General features: G+C 29.5%; 2 protein-coding genes across 2 annotated transcripts in view; both read right to left on the minus strand.

The window, feature by feature from the left end:
• The window catches only part of LOC139907243 (uncharacterized), a 26759-nt gene extending 9951 nt beyond the window's left edge, over positions 1–16808 (minus strand). The window contains 5 exon segments of the mRNA XM_071893521.1: positions 150–12792; positions 12794–14886; positions 15285–15614; positions 15832–16508; positions 16792–16808. Of these exon segments, the coding sequence (XP_071749622.1) occupies positions 150–12792; positions 12794–14886; positions 15285–15614; positions 15832–16508; positions 16792–16808 (15760 nt within the window).
• Positions 14678–24307, minus strand: part of futsch — a 44258-nt gene continuing 34628 nt past the window's right edge. Inside the window, exons 7-13 of the mRNA XM_071893522.1 lie at positions 22958–23144; positions 21861–22412; positions 20763–21761; positions 19987–20117; positions 19486–19914; positions 19076–19126; positions 14678–19004 (exon numbers count right to left, since the gene is read on the minus strand). Of these exons, the coding sequence (XP_071749623.1) occupies positions 16893–19004; positions 19076–19126; positions 19486–19914; positions 19987–20117; positions 20763–21761; positions 21861–22412; positions 22958–23144 (4461 nt within the window). The 3' untranslated portion in view covers positions 14678–16892. The remainder of the gene's footprint in view (positions 19005–19075; positions 19127–19485; positions 19915–19986; positions 20118–20762; positions 21762–21860; positions 22413–22957; positions 23145–24307) is intronic.

Consider the following 24307-nt stretch of genomic DNA (forward strand, 5'->3'; position numbering starts at 1 on the left):
TTCAAATTTTGATGAGTCTATGAGCTCATTATTTTTTTGTGGACTTGGAACAATAATTTCATATTCTGTGCCTTCTTCTTTTTCAAGTTCATGGGTTATATTTGTAGATTTAGTTTCTTTGTTATAGTCGAAATTTTCTGTCAAGGTACCTAAGCTTCCTTTAATACTTATTTGAATATTGTCTTTGTCCGAGGTGATGTCGACGACATCCACTTCTTTAATTGTATCTTTTTGAACTGCTATTGAAACATTCATCTTGTTTTTTTCAATATCTTTTGACTTCAAAACTTCATCAGTATTTGTTTTAGAAGAATCTTTGTCCTTTTCTTCAGACACAATACAGCTATCTAAAATTGTGTGCTCTCTCACTGTAGTTGAGCTATCAAATATTTGACTGCTTGTTTCTACAATTTGAACGTCTTTTATTTCAATATGAGATTCCTCGCATGCAATACTAAACGAACTTTGTTTTATTGTATTGATTTCCTCTTTAGACTTAAGTGCCTCTTCAGTAGATAATTTGGTTTCTTTTACTGATTTCATTTGTGTATCAATGAATTGCTTATCTTCCAACTTTGATACAACATGTTCTAGCAGTTCTTTAGTATTGTCATCCATATTTTCTGCATCACTTGTTCTCGTGTCATCATCTTTCTTTGTCGGCTCATTATATTTACATACATCTAATAACTTTTCTTCAATAAAATTGTAGAACTTTTTAGATGTCATATGTATTTGAGAAATTTCTAATTTTTCATTATTACAAAGTTTTGTAGCTTCAGAAATTTCCTTTGATTCGACGATTATTATATTATCACTTTCTGCTTTGTCTTTCAATTCATGGTCTTCTTGGACCAGAGTGTCCATATCAATGGCTTTTCCTTGTTGATTTTCCTTTTGTTCTGTAGTTTTCTCTGAATCCAACATTTCAATTTCCTTCTCGATAATATTCGACTCCATCGATCTTTCTTTCTTTTGAGAAATTTCAGATATTGTTTGGTTGGTCTCAATAGAAACTTCAGCGGCGATATCAGACTTGGTCATAGCCTTATTATCTTCTAAAACTGATTCAGATTCTTTCCTATGGTCAGAACTTTTTTCTGCAGAAACTGCTTCCGATACTTCTTGAAGAGGCTTGTTTTCTTCAAGTAAAGTTATTTTTGTGCCTACTTCTTTACCTTTTAATTCGTCCTCTTCAATGGAGGAGATTGTTCTTTTCTCTGTAGAAGTTTTAATATCTGCTGGTGGGAGGCTCATGTCTTCAAAGTACGTGTCTAAATCATTATTAATTGATTCCTTTTGATCCTGTCCCCCTTTGCCTGCTTGTTTAATTGGACTATTCGATTTTTCATTATCTTGTAACACGTCAGGATCTTCTTTATCCTCTGAGTTCTTTGATACTTGAACGCTTTCGTCGTGCAAAATGATATTTTTTATTTTTTCGCTGGAAACTATGTTATTGACTGTTTCATCAATTAATTTATCATCAATAAATGTTTGCTTGCTGAAGGAAGCATTCTCTTTATTCATTTGATTGGAAAAGTCTTCCACTTGAGAAGCAATAATTGTTGCTTTTTCTTCCAATTTTTTAATTGCCATTTCTGTTTTATGATATTCGCTCGACTCGACAATTTCCTCCGTTATAATTGATTCATCTTTTTTCAAAAGATAATCTAATTTGGATTCTTTTGTAAAAGTTTCTTTGACTATAGGAGTTTTAGTAGAACTATTAATACAAATGTCAAGTTCCTCTTGTGTTTTATTATCTGTTCCATAAGCTTTGTATCCAGAAGAAAATATTACAGATTCTGATAGAGTTTCGTTTTCTCGACTTAACTGTCCTTGTATTTCCTCTCTTGTTAAGGTTATCTCTGGTGTTCTGACTGTAAAATCTTTCGAAATACATTTGCTTGTTTCAGTTTCAACCAAATGCTCAGAAATTTGTGTGGAAGGTTTTTCTTCAGTTAAACTAATTTCCTCTGTTTCTTTATCATCAGCTGTTGTAGTTTTTGACTCCAATTTGTCTTCATTTTGATCGTTAACAGAGTCGACGGGAACATCAAAATCTTTTTCTTCAGTTACATATGAAATAGATTCAGACTTTATTTCTGAATGTTTTTCCTCAGTCACCGATATAATAGATTGATTAAGGCATTCTGTTACTTCAATTTTAGTTTCTACTTGAACTTTTTGTTTATTGGTATCTGAAAATTCGGATTGATCAACCACAGACTCATTGATTTTCTGAATCAATGATTCTTGTGATTCAATATCCATAACATCTTGTTTGGATTCTTCTTTATCTTCAATTTTTTTGCATACTAATACTTGTTCGGAAGTAGACTTAATTTCAACTATTTCTTTGATTTTTTCTTTTGTATCCTTCTTCTTATCGATTATAGAAATTTCTGTACTCTTTGAATCTTTTTCGACTGAAGTTTCTTCAATTTGCCTGATTATAATTTCCTTTATAGATTCTTTTGAAATATCTGCGTGTTTTTTGACGAGTGAATCAGTTTTAATGAACTGATGCTCAAATTCTACTGAAACGTCACCAACTTTTGTATTAACTTCTACAGATTGTGCCATCTTTTCAAATCTTTCAAATTTTGATTCGGAAGAAAGTTTAATATCTGCATCTTTCTTGTCTTCAGAATAATCAATGACATCTACATTATCTTTGTCTGAAGGAATGTTAGTATTTGGTTCAGTAATGTTTTTCTCTGATAATTTCTCGTGTTCTTGTTGAACAACATCAAAGTTTTCATTATCTTGAATATTCTTTGCTAAAGACAATTGATATTCTTCAACAAAAATCTCCTGTTGTGTTTCCAATACTTCTTTTGTTTGATCAATCTCACTTTCCTCAGGAGGATGAGTCATAGTTTCTCCTTTTATTTTATCTGCAATATCTTTTGAAGATGGAATTTCAGTTTCAGTATCATCTTTTTCTGACTCCTGAATAGGTTGTTGTTTATCCATCTCGGGTTCAATTATATCCTTTTCTGAAAATTTCTTATGTTCTTCTTCAATTATGTTACTTTCTTTTTGCACTGTAACATATTTTTCAGACACCTGATGATTTTCTACATTTGGAAACTCTTTTTCTGAATCTTTAATACATTGAAGGTTTTCAACTTCAGTATCCAGAAGAAGCTGAATTTCTGTATCAAAACTATCCTTTTCTTCTTGTTTAATGACATCAGTTTCTTTTATGTCTGCCGTAAAATATTTTTCTGCCTCATTTTTCTGAGTCAAATGATCTTTATGATCAATTTCTGTTTTGTTCACGATATCATCTGCAGATTGAAATCGAGGTTTAGTCAGAGATACATCAGTTTTTAACTCTTCTGAGTCTGTAACGTCTTCTTGATGATCCATCTTAGTCTCTGGGATCAAAGGAGCTTTTGTTTCTTTTTCAATAATATCATTCATTGATACCGTTTCGTCTTCTTTTTTAATCATACAAGTTTCAGTTTTTTCTGCTACTTCCTCTACAGTTGGAAATTGTGACTCCAATATTGTAATTGATTTTTCAGCTTCCTTGTGAAGAACGTATATTTCTTTCTTGTCTGCGTCATCTGATGATAAAATTTGAGTTCTACTCTGAGTCATAACTTGATTCATATCCTGTTGCTTATCTGAATCCATTTTCTGGATTGAAATAGCTTTTGTTTCTGTTTCAGTATTATCTTTTTCTGAATTATTTTTGTTCTTTTCTTCAATAACAACTTCTGTTTTGTTCAAAACATCAATTATTGAAGCAATTTGACTTTCTTGGGACGAAGAAACTTCTGTTTCTGTTACAGAGATAAATTTTTCGGATACCTTTTTGTCTTCCTTTTCAAGACCATCAATTTCTTTTTTGACTTCACTGTCCTTTCTAAATGGAATTTGAATTTTACTATCAATAGCAACATCTTCAGACTCCTTTATATTTTTCTCAACAATATCCTTTTCTTGAATTGAAATAGTTTTTATTTCTGTTACAGCCATATCTTTTTCTAACAATATTTTATCATGTTCTTCAATGTCCTCCACTGATATGAGTTGAGTTTTACTAATATAGTTTTCTGATAACTTCTCGTCATTTTTCTCAACAATATCGAATTCTTCTTTGATTTCAATATCCTTTACAGTAGGAATTTGAACTTTACTATAAATTGGTTCTGACATCGTTTTTTCTTTTTTATCCATCTCTGTTGCTTTTATTGAAGAATCTATCATGTCTTTTTCTGTAATATCTTTTTCTGATAACTTTTCGTCATCCTTATCAAGAACATTGATTTCTTCTTTGATTTCAATATTCTTTTCAGATAGAGTTTTACTATTAATATTAATTGTTTCTGTCATTATTATATCTTTTTTATCCATATCAACTTCATTTATGAAAGTATCTATCGTTTTTTTTTCAGTAATATAATTTTTTGTACACTTTTCGTCAAGTTTCTGAAGAACATCAATTTTTTCTTTGATTTCAATGACCTCTGCAAATGGAGTTTGAATTTCACAATCAGTATCAACTGCTTCTGATACCAATGAGTCTTTTTTATCCAACTCTGTTGCTTGAATAGAAGAATCAATTGTTTCTTTTTCAGTTTTATCTTCTTCTGATACCTTTTTATCATCTCTCTGATGAACTTCGATTTTTTCTTTAATTTCAATATCCATTTCACATGAAGTTTGAATTTTAATGTCAGTATTAAATTCTTCTGACTCCAATATATCTTTTCTATCTAACTCTGTGTCTTGAATGGAAGAATCTAGGGTTTTTTTTTGATTCATTTCTTTATCTGATATCTTTTCATCATTTTTCTCAAGAACATCTATTTTTTCTTTGATTTCATTATCCTTTGCATATAGAGTTTGAATGTTTCTATCAGTATCAACTACTTCCAATACCGATGTATCTTTTATATCCAACTGTGGTTTTTGAATGGAAGAATCAATTTTGACTTTTTCTGATACCATTTCGTCATCAATCCGAAGACTGTAAATTTCCTCTTTAATTTGAATTTCCTTTGCAGAAGTAATTTGAATATTAAAATCAGTGTCTACTCTTTCAGAAATCATAGAATCTTCTTTATTCATTTCTTTTTCTTTCATAAAAGAATCAATTGTTTCTTTTTCAATAATATCTTTTTCTAATACCTTTTCGTCATCTTTCTCAAGAATATCGATTTCTTGTTTGACTTCATCATCCTTTGCAGAAGGAACTTGAATTTTAGTATCAAGATCAACTGCTTCTGACTCCACGATATCTTTTTTATCCAACTCTATTTCTGGAATGGAAGAAAATAATGGTTCTTTTTCAGTAAAATGTTTTTCTGATACTTTTTTGTCAACTTTCTGAATAAGATCAATTTCCTTTTTGATTTCAATGTCCTTTGCAAATGGAGCTTGAATTTTACTGTCAGTATTTAATTCTTCAGACTCCAATGTATCATTTTTATATAACTCCCTATCTTTAATGGAAGAATCTATTGTTTTTTGTTGAGTAATTTCTATTTCTGATATCTTTTCGTCATCTTTATCAAGAACTTCGATTTTTTCTTTGATTTCAATTCCCTTTACAGAAGGAATTTGATATTTACAATAAATGTCGACTTCTTCTGAAATCATAGAATTTCCTTTATCCATATCTTTTTCCTTTATGGAAGAAACTGTTGTTGCTATTTCAGTAATATCTTTTTCTGATAACTTTTCGTCATTTTTCTCAAAAATATAGATTTCTTGATTTACTTCATTATCCTTTGCAGAAGGAATTTTACTTTTACTCTCAGTTTCAACTGTATCTGATACCAATGTATCTTTTTTATCTAACTCAGTTTCTTGAATAAAAGAATTTTTTGTTTCTTTTTCAGTAATGTCTTTTTCTGATACCTTTTCGTCCTCTTTCTGAAGAACATCGATTTGTTCTTTGATTTGAATTTCCTTTGCAGAAGGAATTTGAATTTTACTAAGACTGTCTACTGTTTCTGAAATCAAAGTATCTTCTTTGTCCATTTCGTTTTCTTTTACAAAAGAATCTATTGTTTCTTTTTCAGGAATATCTTTTTCTGATACCTTTTCGTGATCTTTCTGAAGAACATCGATTTGTTCTTTGATTTGAATTTCCTTTGCAGAAGGAATTTGAATTTTACTAACACTGTCTACTGTTTCTGAAATCAAAGTATCTTCTTTGTCCATTTCGTTTTCTTTTACAAAAGAATCTATTGTTTCTTTTTCAGGAATATCTTTTTCTAATACCTTTTTGTCCTTTTTCTGAAGTAAGTCGAATTTATCTTTTACTTCATCATCCTTTGCATAAGGAACTACATATTTGCTATCAGTTAAAATTGCTTCTGATTCAAATGTGTCTTGTTTATCTAACTCTTTTTCTTTTACGGAAGAATCTATTGTTTCTTTTTCTGTATAATCTATTTCTGATATCTTGTCGTCATCTTTCTCAAGAACATCGATTTCTTGTTTTACTTCATTATCTTTTGCAGAAAGAACTTGAATTTTGCTATTAGTATCAACTCCTTCTGATACCAAAGTGTCCTTTTTATACAACTCTGTTTCTGGAATAGAAGAATCTACTGTTTCTTTTTCAGTAATACATTTTTCTGATACATTTTTATCATCTTTTTCAGGAACATCGATTTCTCCTTTGATTTCAATTTCCCTTGAAGAATGAATTTGAATTTTATTATCAGTTTCACCTGCTTCTGATACCAAAGTGTCTTTTTTATCAAACTGTGTTTCTTGTATGGAAGAATCTATTTGTTGTTTTACTTCAATTTCCTTTGCAGATGGAGTTTGAACTTTAGCATCAATAGTAACTGCTTCTGACTCTAAGGTATCTTTTTTATCCAACTCTTTGCCTTTAATAGAAGAATCTATTGTATTTTTTTGAGTAAAATCTTTTTCTGACAACTGTTTGTCCTCTTTCTCAAGAACACCAGTTTGTTGTTTTACTTCATTATCCTTTGTAGAAGGAATTTGAATTTTAGCATCAGTTGTAACTTCTTCTGACTCCAAGGTATCTTTTTTATCCAATTCTTTTTCTTTTATAGAAGAATCTATTGTTTCTTTTTCAGTATAATCTTTTTCTGATACCTTTCCTTCATCATACTGAATAACACCAATTTCTTCTTGGCTTTTAATTTCTTTAATTGATGGTGTTTCAATTTTAGCATTACTAGTAACTTCTTCTGACTGAAAGCTAACCTTTTCCTCCATTTCTGTTTTTTGAATGGAAGAATATATTCTTTCTTTTTCAATATTATCTTTTTCTGATAACTTTTCATCAATTTTCTCAAGAATATCGATTTCTTCTTGGATTTCATTTTCATTAGCAGAAGGAATTTGTATTTGAGCATCATTATCAGCTGCTTCTGATGCCAATGTATCTTTTTTATCCAACTCAATTTCTGGAATGGAAGAATCAATTCTTTCTTTTTCAGGAATACCTTTTTCTGATATTATTTTTTCCTCTTTCTCGAGAACATCGATTTTTCCATGGACTTCAATTTCATTTGCAGATGAAATTTGAGCATCAGTATCAACTGCTTCTGATACCAGTGCATCTTTCTTATCCATCTCTGCTTCTTTAATGGAAGAATCTATTGTTCCCTTTTTAGTAATATCTTTTTCTGATACCTTTTTGTCATCTATCTGAAGAATTTCAATTTCTTCTTGGATTTCATTTTCCTTTGCAGAAGGAATTTGAATTTTGTTATCTGTATCAATTGCTTCTGATGGCAATGCATCTTTTTTATCCAATTCTGTTCCTTTAATGGAAAAATCTATTGTTTCTTTTGCAGTAATATCAGTTAAAATTGCTTCTGATACAAATGTGTCTTGTTTATCTAACTCTGATTCCTGAACGGAAAAATCTATTGTTTTTTCTTCAGTAATATCTTTTTCTGATCCTTTTTTGTCATCTGTTTCAAGAACATCGATTTCTTTGATGGGTGCATTATCATTAGCAAAAGGAATTTGAATTTTGATATCAGAATCAACTGCTTGTGAAAGCAATGCAACTTTTTCATCCAATTCTGATCCTTTAATGCCAGAATTTATTATTTTATTTTCAGTATTATCTTTTTCTGTTGACTTCTTGTCGTTTATCTGAAGAACATCGATTTTTTCTTGAATTTTACTTTCTTTTGGAGAAGGAATTTGACATTTACTATCAGTAACCACTGCTTCTGATATCAGTTCATCCTTTTTATTCATTTCTGTTTCTTTAATAGAAGTTTCTATTGTTTCTTCTTCAGTAATATCTTTTTCTGATAGCTTTTGGTCGTTTCGCTGAAGAACATTGATTTCTTCTTGGATTTCACTTTCCCTTGTAGTAACAATTTGAATTTTGCTATCGGTATCAACTGCTTCTGATACCAATTCCTCCTTTTCAGTCAATTCTGTTTCTTTAATGGAAGAATCTATTGTTTCTTCTTCAGTGATATCTTTTTCTGATACATTCTTGTCATCTATCTGAAGAACATCGATTTCATCTTGGATTTCACTTTCTTTTGTAGAAGAAATTTGAATTTTGCTATCAGTATCAACTGTTTCTGATATCAGTTCATCCTTTTTATTCAATTCTGTTTCTTTAATGGAAGTTTCTATTGTTTCTTTTTCCGTAATATCTTTTTCTGATACCTTCTTGTCGTCTATCTGAAGAACATCGATATCTTTTTGGATTTCACTTTCCTTTGTAGAAGGAATTTGTATTTTGCTATCGGTATCAACTGCTTTTGATACCAATTCATCCTTTTTATTCAATTCTGTATCTTTAACGGAAGTCTCTTTTGTTTCTTCTTCAGTGATATCTTTTTCTGATACGTTCTTGTAATTTATCTGAAGATCATCGATTTCTTCTTGGATTTCACTTTCTTTTGCAGAAGAAATTTGAAATTCGCTATCTGTAACAACTGTTTCTGATAACAGTTCATCCTTTTTATTCAATTCTGTTTCTTTAATGGAAGTTTCTATTGTTTTTTCTTCAGTAATATCTTTTTCTGATACCTTCTTGTCGTCAATCTGGAGAAAATCGATTTCTTCTTGAATTTTAATTTCCTTCGTAGAAGGAATTTGAACTTCGCTTACAGTATCATCGGCTTCTGATATCAGTTCATCCTTTTTATTCAATTCTGTATCTTTAACGGAAGTCTCTTTTGTTTCTTCTTCAGTGATATCTGTTTCTGATACTTTTTTGTCATCTATCTGAAGAACATCGATTTCTTTTTGGATTTCACTTTCTTTTGAAGAAGAAATTTGAATTTTGCTATCTGTATCAACTGCTTCTGATATCAGTTCATCCTTTTTATGCAATTCTGTTCCTTTAATGAAAGTATCTTTTGTTTCTTGTTCAGTAATATCTTTTTCTGATAATTTCTTGTTATCTATCTGAACAGCATCGATTTCTTGTTGTATTTTACTTTCCTTTGGAGAAGGAATTTGAATTTTGCTATCGGTATCAACTGCTTGTGATACCAATTCATCCTCGTTACTCAATTCTGTTTCTTTAATGGAAGAATCTATTGTTTCTACTCCAGTAATATTTTGTTCTGATACCTTCTTGTCGTCTATATGAAGAACATTGATTTCTTCTTGGATTTCACTTTCTTTTGTTGAAGGAATTTGAATTTTGATATCAGTATGAACTGGTTCTGATACCAATTCATCCTTTTCATTTAATTCTGTTTCTTTAATGGAAGAATCTATTGTTTCTTCTTCAGTAATATCTTTTTCTGATACCTTCTTGTCGTCTTTATGAAGAACATCGATTTCTTCTTGGATTTCCCTTTCTTTTGTTGAAGGAATTTGAATTTTGATATCAGTATGAACTGGTTCTGATACCAATTCATCCTTTTTATTCAATTCTGTTACTTTAATAGAAGTTTCTATTGTTTCTTTTTCAGCAATATCTTTTTCTGATACCTTCTTGTCGTCAATCTGAAGAAAATCGATTTCTTCTTGGATTTCAATTTCCTTCGTAGAAGGAATTTGAATTTTGCTTACAGTATCATCGGCTTCTGATATCAGTTCATCCTTTTTATTCAATTCTGTATCTTTAACGGAAGTCTCTTTTGTTTCTTCTTCAGTGATATATTTTTCTGATACATTCTTGTCATCTATCTGAAGAACATCGATTTCTTCTTGGATTTCACTTTCTTTCGTAGAAGAAATTTGAATTTTGCTACCAGTATCAACTGTTTCTGGTATCAGTTCACCCTTTTTATTCAATTCTGTTTCTTTAATGGAAGTTTCTATTGTTTTTTCTTCAGTAATATCTTTTTCTGATACCTTCTTGTCGTCAAGCTGGAGAAAATCGATTTCTTCTTGGATTTTAATTTCCTTTGTAGAAGGAATTTGTATCTTGCTATCGGTATCAACTGCTTTTGATACCAATTCATCCTTTTTATTCAATTCTGTATCTTTAACGGAAGTCTCTTTTGTTTCTTCTTCAGTGATATCTTTTTCTGATACGTTCTTGTCATCTATCTGAAGATCATCGATTTCTTCTTGGATTTCACTTTCTTTTGAAGAAGAAATTTGAATTTTGCTATCTGTATCAACTGCTTCTGATATCAGTTCATCCTTTTTATGCAATTCTGTTCCTTTAATGAAAGTATCTTTTGTTTCTTGTTCAGTAATATCTTTTTCTGATACCTTCTTGTCGTCTATATAAACAACATCGATATCTTCTTGGATTTCACTTTCCTTGGTAGAAGGAATTTGAATTTTGCTATCAGTATCAACTGCTTCTGATACCAATTCATCAAGGTTATTCAATTCTGTTTCTTTAATGGAAGAGTCTATTGTTTCTTTTTCAGCAATATCTTTTTCTGATACTTTTTTGTGGTCTATATGATGAACATCGATTTCTTCTTGGATTTCACTGTCCTTTGTAGAAGGAATTTGAATTTTGCTATCGGTATCAACTGCTTCTGATACTAATTCATCCTTTTTATTCAATTCTGTTTCTTTAATGGAAGAATCTATTGTTTCTTTTTCAGTAATATCTTTTTCTGATGTTTTCTTGTCGTCTATATGAAGAACATCGATTTCTTCTTGGATTTCACTTTCCTTTATAGAAGGAATTTGAATTTTGCTATCAAAATCAACTGTTTCTGATATCAGTTCACCCTTTTTATTCAATTCTGTTTCTTTAATGGAAGTTTCTATTGTTTTTTCTTCAGTAATATCTTTTTCTGATACCTTCTTGTCGTCAATCTGGAGAAAATCGATTTCTTCTTGAATTTTAATTTCCTTCGTAGAAGGAATTTGAACTTCGCTTACAGTATCATCGGCTTCTGATATCAGTTCATCCTTTTTATTCAATTCTGTATCTTTAACGGAAGTCTCTTTTGTTTCTTCTTCAGTGATATCTGTTTCTGATACTTTTTTGTCATCTATTTGAAGAACATCGATTTCTTTTTGGATTTCACTTTCTTTTGCAGAAGAAATTTGAATTTCGCTATCTGTATCAACTGCTTCTGATATGAGCTCATCCTTTTTATGCAATTCTGTTCCTTTAATGAAAGTATCTTTTGTTTCTTGTTCAGTAATATCTTTTTCTGATAATTTCTTGTTATCTATCTGAACAGCATCGATTTCTTGTTGTATTTTACTTTCCTTTGGAGAAGGAATTTGAATTTTGGTATCGGTATCAACTGCTTGTGATACCAATTCATCCTCATTACTCAATTCTGTTTCTTTAATGGAAGAATCTATTGTTTCTACTCCAGTAATATTTTGTTCTGATACCTTCTTGTCGTCTATATGAAGAACATTGATTTCTTCTTGGATTTCACTTTCTTTTGTTGAAGGAATTTGAATTTTGATATCAGTATGAACTGGTTCTGTTACTAATTCATCCTTTTCATTTAATTCTGTTTCTTTAATGGAAGAATCTATTGTTTCTTCTTCAGTAATATCTTTTTCTGATACCTTCTTGTCGTCTTTATGAAGAACATCGATTTCTTCTTGTATTTCACTTTCATTTGTTGAAGGAATTTGAATTTTGATATCAGTATCTACTGGTTCTGATACCAATTCATCCTTTTTATTTAATTTTGTTTCTTTAATGGAAGAATCTATTGTTTCTTCTTCAGTAATAACTTTTTCTGATACCTTCTTGTCGTCTTTATGAAGAACATCGATTTTTTCTTGGATTTCACTATCCTTTGAAGAAGGAATTTGTATTTTGGTATCAATATCAATGTCTTCCGATGACACTGCATCTTTTTTATCCAATTCTGTTCCTTTAATTGAAGAATCTATAGTTTCTTTTTCAGTAATATTTTGTTCTGATATCTTCTTTTCGTCTATAAGAAGAACATTGATTTCTTCTTGGATTTCACTTTCTTTTGTTGAAGGAATTTGAATTTTGATATCAATATCAATTACTTTTGATGACAATGCATCTTTTTTATACAATTCTGTTCCTTTAATAGAAAAATCTATTGTTTCTTTTTCAGCAATATCTTTTTCTGATGTTTTCTTGTCGTCTATATGAAGAACATCGATTTCTTCTTGGATTTCACTTTCTTTTGTTGAAGGAATTTGAATTTTGATATCAGTATGAACTGGTTCTGATACCAACTCATCCTTTTCATTTAATTTTGTTTCTTTAATGGAAGAATCTATTGTTTCTTCTTTAGTAATATCTTTTTCTGATACCTTCTTGTCGTCTATATGAAGAACATTGATTTCTTTTTGGATTTCACTTTCCTTTGTAGAAGGAATTTGTATTTTGGTATCAATATCAATGTCTTCCGATGACAATGCATCTATTTTATCCCAATTCTGTTCCTTTAATGGAAGAATCTATTGTTTCTTTTTCAGTAATATCTTTTTCTGATACTTTCTTGTCGTCTTTAAGAAGAATATCGATTTCTTCTTGGATTTCACTTTGCTTTGTAGAAGGAATTTTTATTTGTCGGTCAGTATCAACTGCTTTTGATACTAATTCATCCTTTTTATTCAATTCTGTTTCTTTAATGGAAGTTTCTATTGTTTCTTCATTAATTATATCTTCTTCTGATATTTTTTTGTCGTTTATCGGAAGAACATCAATTTCTTCTTTGATTTCACTTTCCTTTGTAGAAAGAATTTGAATTGGTCGACCAGTATCAACTGCTTCTGATACTAATTCATCCTTTTTATTCAAATCTGTTTCTTTAACTGAAGTATTTATTGTTTCTTCTTCAGTTATATGTTTTTCTGAAACTTTCTTGTCGTCTATCTGAAGAACATCGATTTTTTCTTGGATTTCATTTTCCTTTATAGAAGGAATTTGAATTTTGCTAACAGTATCAACTGTTTGTGATACCAATTCATCCTTATTATTCAAATTTGTTTCTTTAATGGAAGAATCTATTGTTTCTACTTCATTAATATCTTTTTCTGATACTTCCTTGTCGTCTATATGAAGAACATCGATTTCTTTTGGGATTTCACTTTCCTTTGTAGAAGGAATTTTAATTTTGCTATCGGTATCTACTGCTTCTGATACTAATTCATTCTTTTTATTCAATTCTGTTTCTTTGATGGAAGAATCTATTGTTTCTTCTTCAGTAATATCTTTTTCTGATACCTTCTTGTCGTCTTTATGAAGAACATCGATTTCTTCTTGGATTTCACTTTCCTTTGTTGAAGGAATTTGAATTTTGATATCAGTATCAACTGGTTCTGATGACAATGCATCTTTTTTATTCAATTCTGTTCTTTTAATGGAAGAATCTATTGTTTCTTCTTCAGTAATATCTTTTTCTGATACGTTCTTGTCATCTATCTGAAGAACATCGATTTCTTCTTGGATTTCACTCTCCTTTGTAGAAGGAATTTGAATTTTGCTATCAATATCAATTGCTTCTGAAACCAATTTATCCTTGTTATTCAATTCTGTTTCTTTAATGGAAGAATCTATTGTTTCTTCTTCAGTAATATCTTTTTCCAATACCTTCTTGTCGTCTATATGAAGAACATCGATTTTTTCTTGGATTTCACTTTCCTTTGTTGAAGGAATTTGATTTTTGATATCAGTATCAACTGGTTTTGATACCACTTCATCCTTTTTATTTAATTCTGTTTCTTTAATAGAAGAATCTATTGTTTCTTCATTAATAATATCTTCTTCTGATATTTTTTTGTCGTTTAATGGAAGAACATCAATTTTTTCTTTTATTTTACTTTCCTTTGTAGAAGGAATTTGAATTTGTGGATCAGTATCAACTGTTTCAGATACTAATTCATCTTTTTTATTCAATTCTGTTTCTTTAATGGAAGTTTCTATGGTTTGTTCATTAATAATATCTTCTTCTGATATTTTTTTGTCGTTTATCGGAAGAACATCGATTTCTTCTTTTATTTCACTTTCCTGTGTAGAAGGAATTTGAATTTGTGGATCAGTATCAACTGCTTCTAATACTAATTCACCCTTTTTATTCAAATCTGTTTCTTTAACTGAAGTATCTGTTGTTTTTTCTTCAGTAATATCTTTTTCTGATACCTTTTTGTCGTCTTTATGAAGAACATCAATTTCTTCTTGGATATCACTTTCCTTTGGTGAACAAATTTGAATTTTGCTAACAGTATCAACTGCTTCTGATACCAATTCATCCTTTATATTCAAGTCTGTTTCTTTAACTGAAGTATCTATTGTTTCTTCTTCAATAATATGTTTTTCTGATACCTTCTTGTCGTCCATCTGAACAATATCGATTTCTTCTTGGATTTCACTTTCCTTTGTAGAAGGAATTTGAATCTTGCTATCGGTATCAACTGCTTCTGATACCAATTCATCCTTTTTATTTAATTCTGTTTCTTCAACTGAAGTATGTATTGTTTCTTCTTCAGTAATATGTTTTTCTGATAGCATCTTCTCGTTATCTGAAGAATATCGATATCTTCTTGAATTTCACTTGCTTTTGTAGTAGAAATTTGAAGTTTGCTATCATTATCAACTGCTTCTGATACAAATTCATCCTTTTTATTTAATTCTGTTTCTTTAATGGAAGAATCTATTGTTTTTACTTCAGTAATATCTTTTTTTGATACTTTCTTGTTGTCTATATGAAAAACATCGATTTCTTTTTGAACTTCACTTTCCTTTGTTGAAGGAATTTTAATTTTGGTATCGGTATCAACTGCTTCTGATACTAATTCATCCTTTTTATTCAATTCTGTTTCTTTAATGGAAGAATCTATTGTTTCTTTTTCAGTAATATCTTTTTCTGATACTTTCTTGTCGTCTATATAAAGAACATCGATTTCTTCTTGGATTTCACTTTCTTTTGTTGAAGGAATTTGAATTTTGATATCAGTATGAACTGGTTCTGATACCAATTCATCCTTTTCATTTAATTCTGCTTCTTTAATGGAAGAATCTATTGTTTCTTCTTCAGTAATATCTTTTTCTGATGTTTTCTTGTCGTCTATATGAAGAACATTGATTTCTTCTTGGATTTCACTTTCTTTTGTAGAAGGAATTTTAATTTTGATATCGGTATCAACTGGTTCTGATATCAGGTCATCTTTTTTATCCAATTCTGTTCTTTTAATGGAAGAATCTATTGTTTCTTTTTCAGTAATATCTTTTTCTGATACTTTCTTGTCGTCTTATATGAAGAACATCGATTTTTTCTTGGATTTCACTTTCCTTTGTTGAAGGAATTTGATTTTTGATATCAGTATCAACTGGTTTTGATACCAATTCATCCTTTTATTGAATTCTGTTTCTTTAATGGAAGAATCTATTGTTTGTTCATTAATAATATCTTTTCTGATATTTTTTGTTGTTTATTGGAAGAACATCAATTTCTTCTTTTATTTCACTTTCCTTTGTAGAAGGAATTTGAATTTGTGGATCAGTATCAACTGCTTCTGATGCTAATTCATCCTTTTTATTCAAATTTGTTTCTTTAACTGAAGTATCTGTTGTTTCTTCTTCAGTAATATATTTTTCTGATACCTTCTTGTCGTCTTTCTGAAGAACATCGATTTCTTCTTGGATTTCATTTTCCTTTATAGAAGGTATTTGAATTTTGCTAACAGTATCAACTGCTTCTGATACCACTTCATCCTTTTTATCCAATTCTGTTCCTTTAATGGAAGAATCTATTGTTTCTACTTCAGTAATATCTGTTTCTGATACTTTTTTGTCATTTATATGAAGAACATCGATATCTTCTTGGATTTCACTTTCTTTTGTAGAAGGAATTTGAATTTTGATATCAATATCAACTGCTTTTGATAACAATTCATCCTTTTTATTCAATTCTGTTTCTTTAATGGAAGAATCTATTGTTTCTTCTTCAGTAATATCTTTTTCCGATACCTTCTTGTCGTCTATATGAAGAACATCGATATCTTCTTGGATTTCACTTTCCTTTGTTGAAGGAATTTGAATTTTGCTATCAGTATCAACTGGTTCTGATGACAATGCATCTTTTTTATCCAACTCTGTTCCTTTAATGGTAGAATCTATTGTGACTTCTTCAGTAATATCTTTTCTGATACGTTCTTGTCATCTATCTGAAGAACATCGATTTCTTCTTGGATTTCACTTTCTTTTGTAGAAGAAATTTGAATTTTGCTATCAGTATCAACTGTTTCTGATATCAGGTCATCCTTTTTATTCAATTCTGTTTCTTTAATGGAAGTTTTTATTGTTTTTTCTTCAGTATTATCTGTTTCCGATACCTTCTTGTCGTCTATATGAAGAACATCAATTTCTTCTTGGATTTCACTTTCCTTTGTAGAAGGAATTTGAATTTTGGTATCAATATCAATTACTTCTGATGACAATCCATCTTTTTTATCCAATTCTGTTCCTTTAATGGAAGAATCTATTGTTTCTTTTTCAGTAATATCTTTTTCTGATACTTCATTCTCGTTTATATGAAGAACATCGATTTTTCTTGGATTTCACTTTCCTTTGTTGAAGGAATTTGATTTTTGATATCAGTATCAACTGGTTTTGATACCAATTCATCCTCTTTATTGAATTCTGTTTCTTTAATAGAAGAATCTATGGTTTGTTCATTAATAATATCTTCTTCTGATATTTTTTTGTCGTTTATCGGAAGAACATCGATTTCTTCTTTTATTTCACTTTCCTTAGTAGAAGGAATTTGAATTTGTGGATAAGTATCAACTGCTTCTGATGCTAATTCATCCTTTTTATTCAAATCTGTTTCTTTAACTGAAGTATCTGTTGTTTCTTCTACAGTAATATATTTTTCTGATACCTTCTTGTCGTCTTTCTGAAGAACATCGATTTCTTCTTGGATTTCATTTTCCTTTATAGAAGGTATTTGAATTTTGCTAACAGTATCAACTGCTTCTGATACCACTTCATCCTTTTTATCCAATTCTGTTCCTTTAATGGAAGAATCTATTGTTTTTACTTCAGTAATATCTGTTTCTGATACTTTTTTGTCATTTATATGAAGAACATCGATATCTTCTTGGATTTCACTTTCTTTTGTAGAAGGAATTTGAATTTTGATATCGGTATCAACTGGTTCTGATGACAATGCATCTTTTTTATCCAACTCTGTTCCTTTAATGGTAGAATCTATTGTAACTTCTTCAGTAATATCTTTTTCTGATACGTTCTTGTCATTTATCTGAAGAACATCGATTTCTTCTTGGATTTCACTTTCTTTTGTAGAAGAAATTTGAATTTTGCTATCAGTATCAACTGTTTCTGATATCAGGTCATCCTTTTTATTCAATTCTGTTTCTTTAATGGAAGTTTTTATTGTTTTTTCTTCAGTATTATCTTTTTCCGATACCTTCTTGTCGTCTATATGAAGAACATCAATTTCTTCTTGGATTTCACTTTCCTTTGTAGAAGGAATTTGAATTTTGGTATCAATATCAATTACTTCTGATGACAATCCATCTTTTTTATCCAATTCTGTTCCTTTAATGGAAGAATCTATTGTTTCTTTTTCAGTAATATCTTTTTCTGATACTTCATTCTCGTTTATATGAAGAACATCGATTTTTTCTTGGATTTCACTTTCCTTTGTTGAAGGAATTTGATTTTTGATATCAGTATCAACTGGTTTTGATACCAATTCATCCTCTTTATTGAATTCTGTTTCTTTAATAGAAGAATCTATGGTTTGTTCATTAATAATATCTTCTTCTGATATTTTTTTGTCGTTTATCGGAAGAACATCGATTTCTTCTTTTATTTCACTTTCCTTAGTAGAAGGAATTTGAATTTGTGGATCAGTATCAACTGCTTCTGATGCTAATTCATCCTTTTTATTCAAATCTGTTTCTTTAACTGAAGTATCTGTTGTTTCTTCTTCAGTAATATATTTTTCTGATACCTTCTTGTCGTCTTTCTGAAGAACATCGATTTCTTCTTGGATTTCATTTTCCTTTATAGAAGGTATTTGAATTTTGCTAACAGTATCAACTGCTTCTGATACCACTTCATCCTTTTTATCCAATTCTGTTCCTTTAATGGAAGAATCTATTGTTTCTACTTCAGTAATATCTGTTTCTGATACTTTTTTGTCATTTATATGAAGAACATCGATATCTTCTTGGATTTCACTTTCTTTTGTAGAAGGAATTTGAATTTTGATATCAATATCAATTACTTCTGATGACAATTCATCCTTGTTATTCAATTCTGTTTCTTTAATGGAAGAATCTATTGTTTCTTCTTCAGTAACATTTTTTTCTGATACCTTCTTGTCGTCTATATGAAGAACATTGATTTCTTCTTGGATTTCACTTTCCTTTGTTGAAGGAATTTGTATTTTGCTATCGGTATCAACTGGTTCTGATGACAATGCATCTTTTTTATCCAATTCTGTTCCTTTAATGGTAGAATCTATTGTGACTTCTTCAGTAATATCTTTTTCTGATACATTCTTGTCATTTATCTGAAGAACATCGATTTCTTCTTGGATTTCACTTTCTTTTGTTGAAGAAATTTGAATTTTGCTATCAGTATCAACTGTTTCTGATATCAGGTCATCCTTTTTATTCAATTCTGTTTCTTTAATGAAGTTTCTATTGTTTTTTCTTCAGTAATATCTTTTTCCGATACCTTCTTGTCGTCTATATGAAGAACATCAATTTCTTCTTGGATTTCACTTTCCTTTGTAGAAGGAATTTGAATTTTGGTATCAATATCAATTACTTCTGATGACAATCCATCTTTTTTATCCAATTCTGTTCCTTTAATGGAAGAATCTATTGTTTCTTTTTCAGTAATATCTTTTTCTGATACTTCTTCTCGTTTATATGAAGAACATCGATTTTTCTTGGATTTCACTTTCCTTTGTTGAAGGAATTTGATTTTTGATATCAGTATCAACTGGTTTTGATACCAATTCATCCTTTTATTGAATTCTGTTTCTTTAATAGAAGAATCTATGGTTTGTTCATAAATAATATCTTCTTCTGATATTTTTTTGTCGTTTATCGGAAGAACATCGATTTCTTCTTTTATTTCACTTTCCTTTTAGAAGGAATTTGAATTTGTGGATCAGTATCAACTGCTTCTGATGCTAATTCATCCTTTTTATTCAAATCTGTTTCTTTAACTGAAGTATCTGTTGTTTCTTCTTCAGTAATATATTTTTCTGATACCTTCTTGTCGTCTTTCTGAAGAACATCGATTTCTTCTTGGATTTCATTTTCCTTTATAGAAGGTATTTGAATTTTGCTAACAGTATCAACTGCTTCTGATACCAATTCATCCTTTTTATCCAATTCTGTTCCTTTAATGGAAGAATCTTTTGTTTCTACTTCAGTAATATATGTTTCTGATACTTTCTTGTCATTTATATGAAGAACATCGATATTTTCTTGGATTTCACTTTCTTTTGTAGAAGGAATTTGAATTTTGATATCAATATCAATTACTTCTGATGACAATTCATCCTTGTTATTCAATTCTGTTTCTTTAATGGAAGAATCTATTGTTTCTTCTTCAGTAACATTTTTTTCTGATACCTTCTTGTCGTCTATATGAAGAACATCGATTTCTTCTTGGATTTCACTTTCCTTTGTTGAAGGAATTTGAATTTTGATATCGGTATCAACTGGTTCTGATGACAATGCATCTTTTTTATCCAATTCTGTTCCTTTAATGGAAGAATCTATTGTTTCTTCTTCAGTAATATCTTTTTCTGATACCTTCTTGTCGTTTATCTGAAGAACATCGATTTCTTCTTGGATTTCACTTTCTTTTGTAGAAGAAATTTGAATTTTGCTATCAGTATCAACTGTTTCTGATATCAGGTCATCCTTTTTATTCAATTCTGTTTCTTTAATGGAAGTTTTTATTGTTTTTTCTTCAGTATTATCTTTTTCCGATACCTTCTTGTCGTCTATATGAAGAACATCAATTTTTTCTTGGATTTCACTTTCCTTTGTAAAAGGAATTTGAATTTTGGTATCAATATCAATTACTTCTGATGACAATCCATCTTTTTTATCCAATTCTGTTCCTTTAATGGAAGAATCTATTGTTTCTTTTTCCGTAATATCTTTTTCTGATACTTCATTCTCGTTTATATGAAGAACATCGATTTTTCTTGGATTTCACTTTCCTTTGTTGAAGGAATTTGATTTTTGATATCAGTATCAACTGGTTTTGATACAATTCATCCTTTTATTGAATTCTGTTTCTTTAATGGAAGAATCTATTGTTTGTTCATTAATAATATATTCTTCTGATATTTTTTTGTCGTTTATCGGAAGAACATCGATTTCTTCTTTTATTTCACTTTCCTTTTTAGAAGGAATTTGAATTTGTGGATCAGCATGAACTGCTTCTGATGCTAATTCATCCTTTTTATTCAAATCTGTTTCTTTAACTGAAGTATCTGTTGTTTCTTCTTCAGTAATATATTTTTCTGATACCTTCTTGTCGTCTTTCTGAAGAACATCGATTTCTTCTTGGATTTCATTTTCCTTTATAGAAGGTATTTGAATTTTGCTAACAGTATCAACTGCTTCTGATACCACTTCATCCTTTTTATCCAATTCTGTTCCTTTAATGGAAGAATCTATTGTTTTTACTTCAGTAATATCTGTTTCTGATACTTTTTTGTCATTTATATGAAGAACATCGATATCTTCTTGGATTTCACTTTCTTTTGTAGAAGGAATTTGAATTTTGATATCAATATCAATTACTTCTGATGACAATTCATCCTTGTTATTCAATTCTGTTTCTTTAATGGAAGAATCTATTGTTTCTTCTTCAGTAACATCTTTTTCTGATACCTTCTTGTCGTCTATCTGAAGAACATTGATTTCTTCTTGGATTTCACTTTCCTTTGTTGAAGGAATTTGTATTTTGCTATCGGTATCAACTGCTTTTGATAACAATTCATCCTTTTTATTCAATTCTGTTTCTTTAACTGAAGAATCTATTGTTTCTTCTTCAGTAACATCTTTTTCTGATACCTTCTTGTCGTCTATCTGAAGAACATCGATATCTTCTTGGATTTCACTTTCCTTTGGTGAACAAATTTGAATTTCGCTAACAGTATCAACTGCTTCTGATACCAATTCATCCTTTATATTCAAGTCTGTTTCTTTAACTGAAGAATCTATTGTTTCTTCTTCAATAATATCTTTTTCTGATACCTTCTTGTCGTCTTTATGAAGAACATCAATTTCTTCTTGGATTTCACTTTCCTTTGTAGAAGGAATTTGAATTTTGGTATCAATATCAATTACTTCTGATGACAATGCATCTTTTTTATCCAATTCTGTTCCTTTAATGGAAGAATCTATTGTTTGTTTTTCAGTAATATCTTTTTCTGATACTTTCTTCTCGTTTATATGAAGAACATCGATGTTTTCTTGGATTTCACTTTCCTTTGTTGAAGGAATTTGATTTTTGATATCAGTATCAACTGGTTTTGATACCAATTCATCCTCTTTATTGAATTGTGTTTCTTTAATAGAAGAATCTATGGTTTGTTCATAAATAATATCTTCTTCTGATATTTTTTTGTCGTTTATCGGAAGAACATCGATTTCTTCTTTTATTTCACTTTCCTTAGTAGAAGGAATTTGAATTTGTGGATCAGTATCAACTGCTTCTGATGCTAATTCATCCTTTTTATTCAAATCTGTTTCTTTAACTGAAGTATCTGTTGTTTCTTCTACAGTAATATATTTTTCTGATACCTTCTTGTCGTCTTTCTGAAGAACATCGATTTCTTCTTGGATTTCATTTTCCTTTATAGAAGGAATTTGAATTTTGCTATCAGTATCAACTGCTTCTGATACCAATTCATCCTTTTTATCCAATTCTGTTCCTTTAATGGAAGAATCTATTGTTTCTTCTTCAGTAATATCTTTTTCTGACACGTTCTTGTCATCTATTTGAAGAACATTGATTTCTTCTTGGATTTCACTTTCTTTTGTAGAAGGAATTTGAATTTTGATATCAATATCAACTGTTTCTGATACAATTCATCCTTTTTATTCAATTCTGTTTCTTTAATGGAAGTTTCTATTGTTTCTTCTTCAGTAATATCTTTTTCTGATACTTTCTTGTCGTTTATCTGAAGAACATCGATATTTTCTTGGATTTCACTTTCCTTTGTAAAAGGAATTTGAATTTTGGTATCATTATCAATTACTTCTGATGACAATGCATCCTTTTTATTTAATTCTGTTTCTTTAATGGAAGAATCTATTGTTTCTTCTTCAGTAATATCTTTTTCTGATACCTTCTTGTCGTCTTTATGAAGAACATCAATTTCTTCTTGGATTTCACTTTCCTTTGTAGAAGGAATTTGAATTTTGGTATCAATATCAATTACTTCTGATGACAATGCATCTTTTTTATCCAATTCTGTTCCTTTAATGGAAGAATCTATTGTTTCTTTTTCAGTAATATCTTTTTCTGATACTTTATTCTTGTTTATATGAAGAACATCGATTTTTTCTTGGATTTCACTTTCCTTTGTTGAAGGAATTTGATTTTTGATATCAGTATCAACTGGTTTTGATACCAATTCATCCTTTTTATTTAATTCTGTTTCTTTAATAGAAGAATCTATTGTTTGTTCATTAATAATATCTTCTTCTGATATTTTTTCGTCATCTATATGAAGAACATCGAGTTCTTCTTGGATTTCACTTTCCTTTGTAGAAGGAATTTGAATTTTGCTATCAGTATCAACTGCTTCTGATACCAATTCATCCTTTTATTCAATTCTGTTTCTTTAATGGAAGAATCTATGGTTTGTTCATTAAGTAATATCTTTTCTGATATTTTTTTGTCGTTTATCGGAAGAACATCGATTTCTTCTTTTATTTCACTTTCCTTTTTAGAAGGAATTTGAATTTGTGGATCAGCATGAACTGCTTCTGATACTAATTCATCCTTTTATTCAAATCTGTTTCTTTAACTGAAGTATCTGTTGTTTCTTCTTCAGTAATATATTTTTCTGATACCTTCTTGTCGTCTTTCTGAAGAACATCGATTTCTTTTGGATTTCATTTTCCTTTATAGAAGGTATTTGAATTTTGCTAACAGTATCAACTGCTTCTGATACCAATTCATCCTTTTTATTCAATTCTGTTCCTTTAATGGAAGAATCTATTGTTTCTACTTTTCAGCAATATGTTTTCTGATACTTTTTTGTCGTCTATATGAAGAACATCGATTTCTTCTTGGATTTCACTTTCCTTTTTAGAAACAATTTCAATTTTGCTATCGGTATCAACTGCTTCTGATACTAATTCATCCTTTTGATTTAATTCTGTTTCTTTAATGGAAGAATCCTATTGTTTCGTTTTCAGCAATATCTTTTTCTGATATTTTCTTGTCGTCTATATGAAGAACATCGATTTGTTCTTGGATTTCACTTTCCTTTGTAGAAGGAATTTGAATTTTGCTAGCAAAATCAACTGCTTCTGATACAAATGCCTCTTTTTTATCCAACTCTGTTGCTTTAATGGAAGAATCTATTGTTTCTTTTTTAGTAATATATTTTTTCGGTTCTCCTTCGTCATTTCTCTGAAGATCATCTATCTCTTCTTTGATTTTTATATCATTTGCAGATAGAGGTTGAATTTTAGTATAAACTGCTTCTGATTTCTTATTATCTTCTTTATCTGTTTCTGTTTTTTGAATTGATGAAGTTGTTTCTTTTTGTTCTGTTATTTCTATTTCTGATAATTTTTTCCCATCTTTTTCTAGAAAATCTATTTTTGTTATGCAAGAGATTTCTTTTTCAGATGAAGGTTGAATTTGATCTTGTTTGTCGACGTCAGTTTGAAGAGATGAAAGTGTTTCTCTCAT

This window comes from Lepeophtheirus salmonis, chromosome 14, assembly GCF_016086655.4.
Source record: "Lepeophtheirus salmonis chromosome 14, UVic_Lsal_1.4, whole genome shotgun sequence".
Lineage (NCBI taxonomy): Eukaryota > Metazoa > Arthropoda > Copepoda > Siphonostomatoida > Caligidae > Lepeophtheirus > Lepeophtheirus salmonis.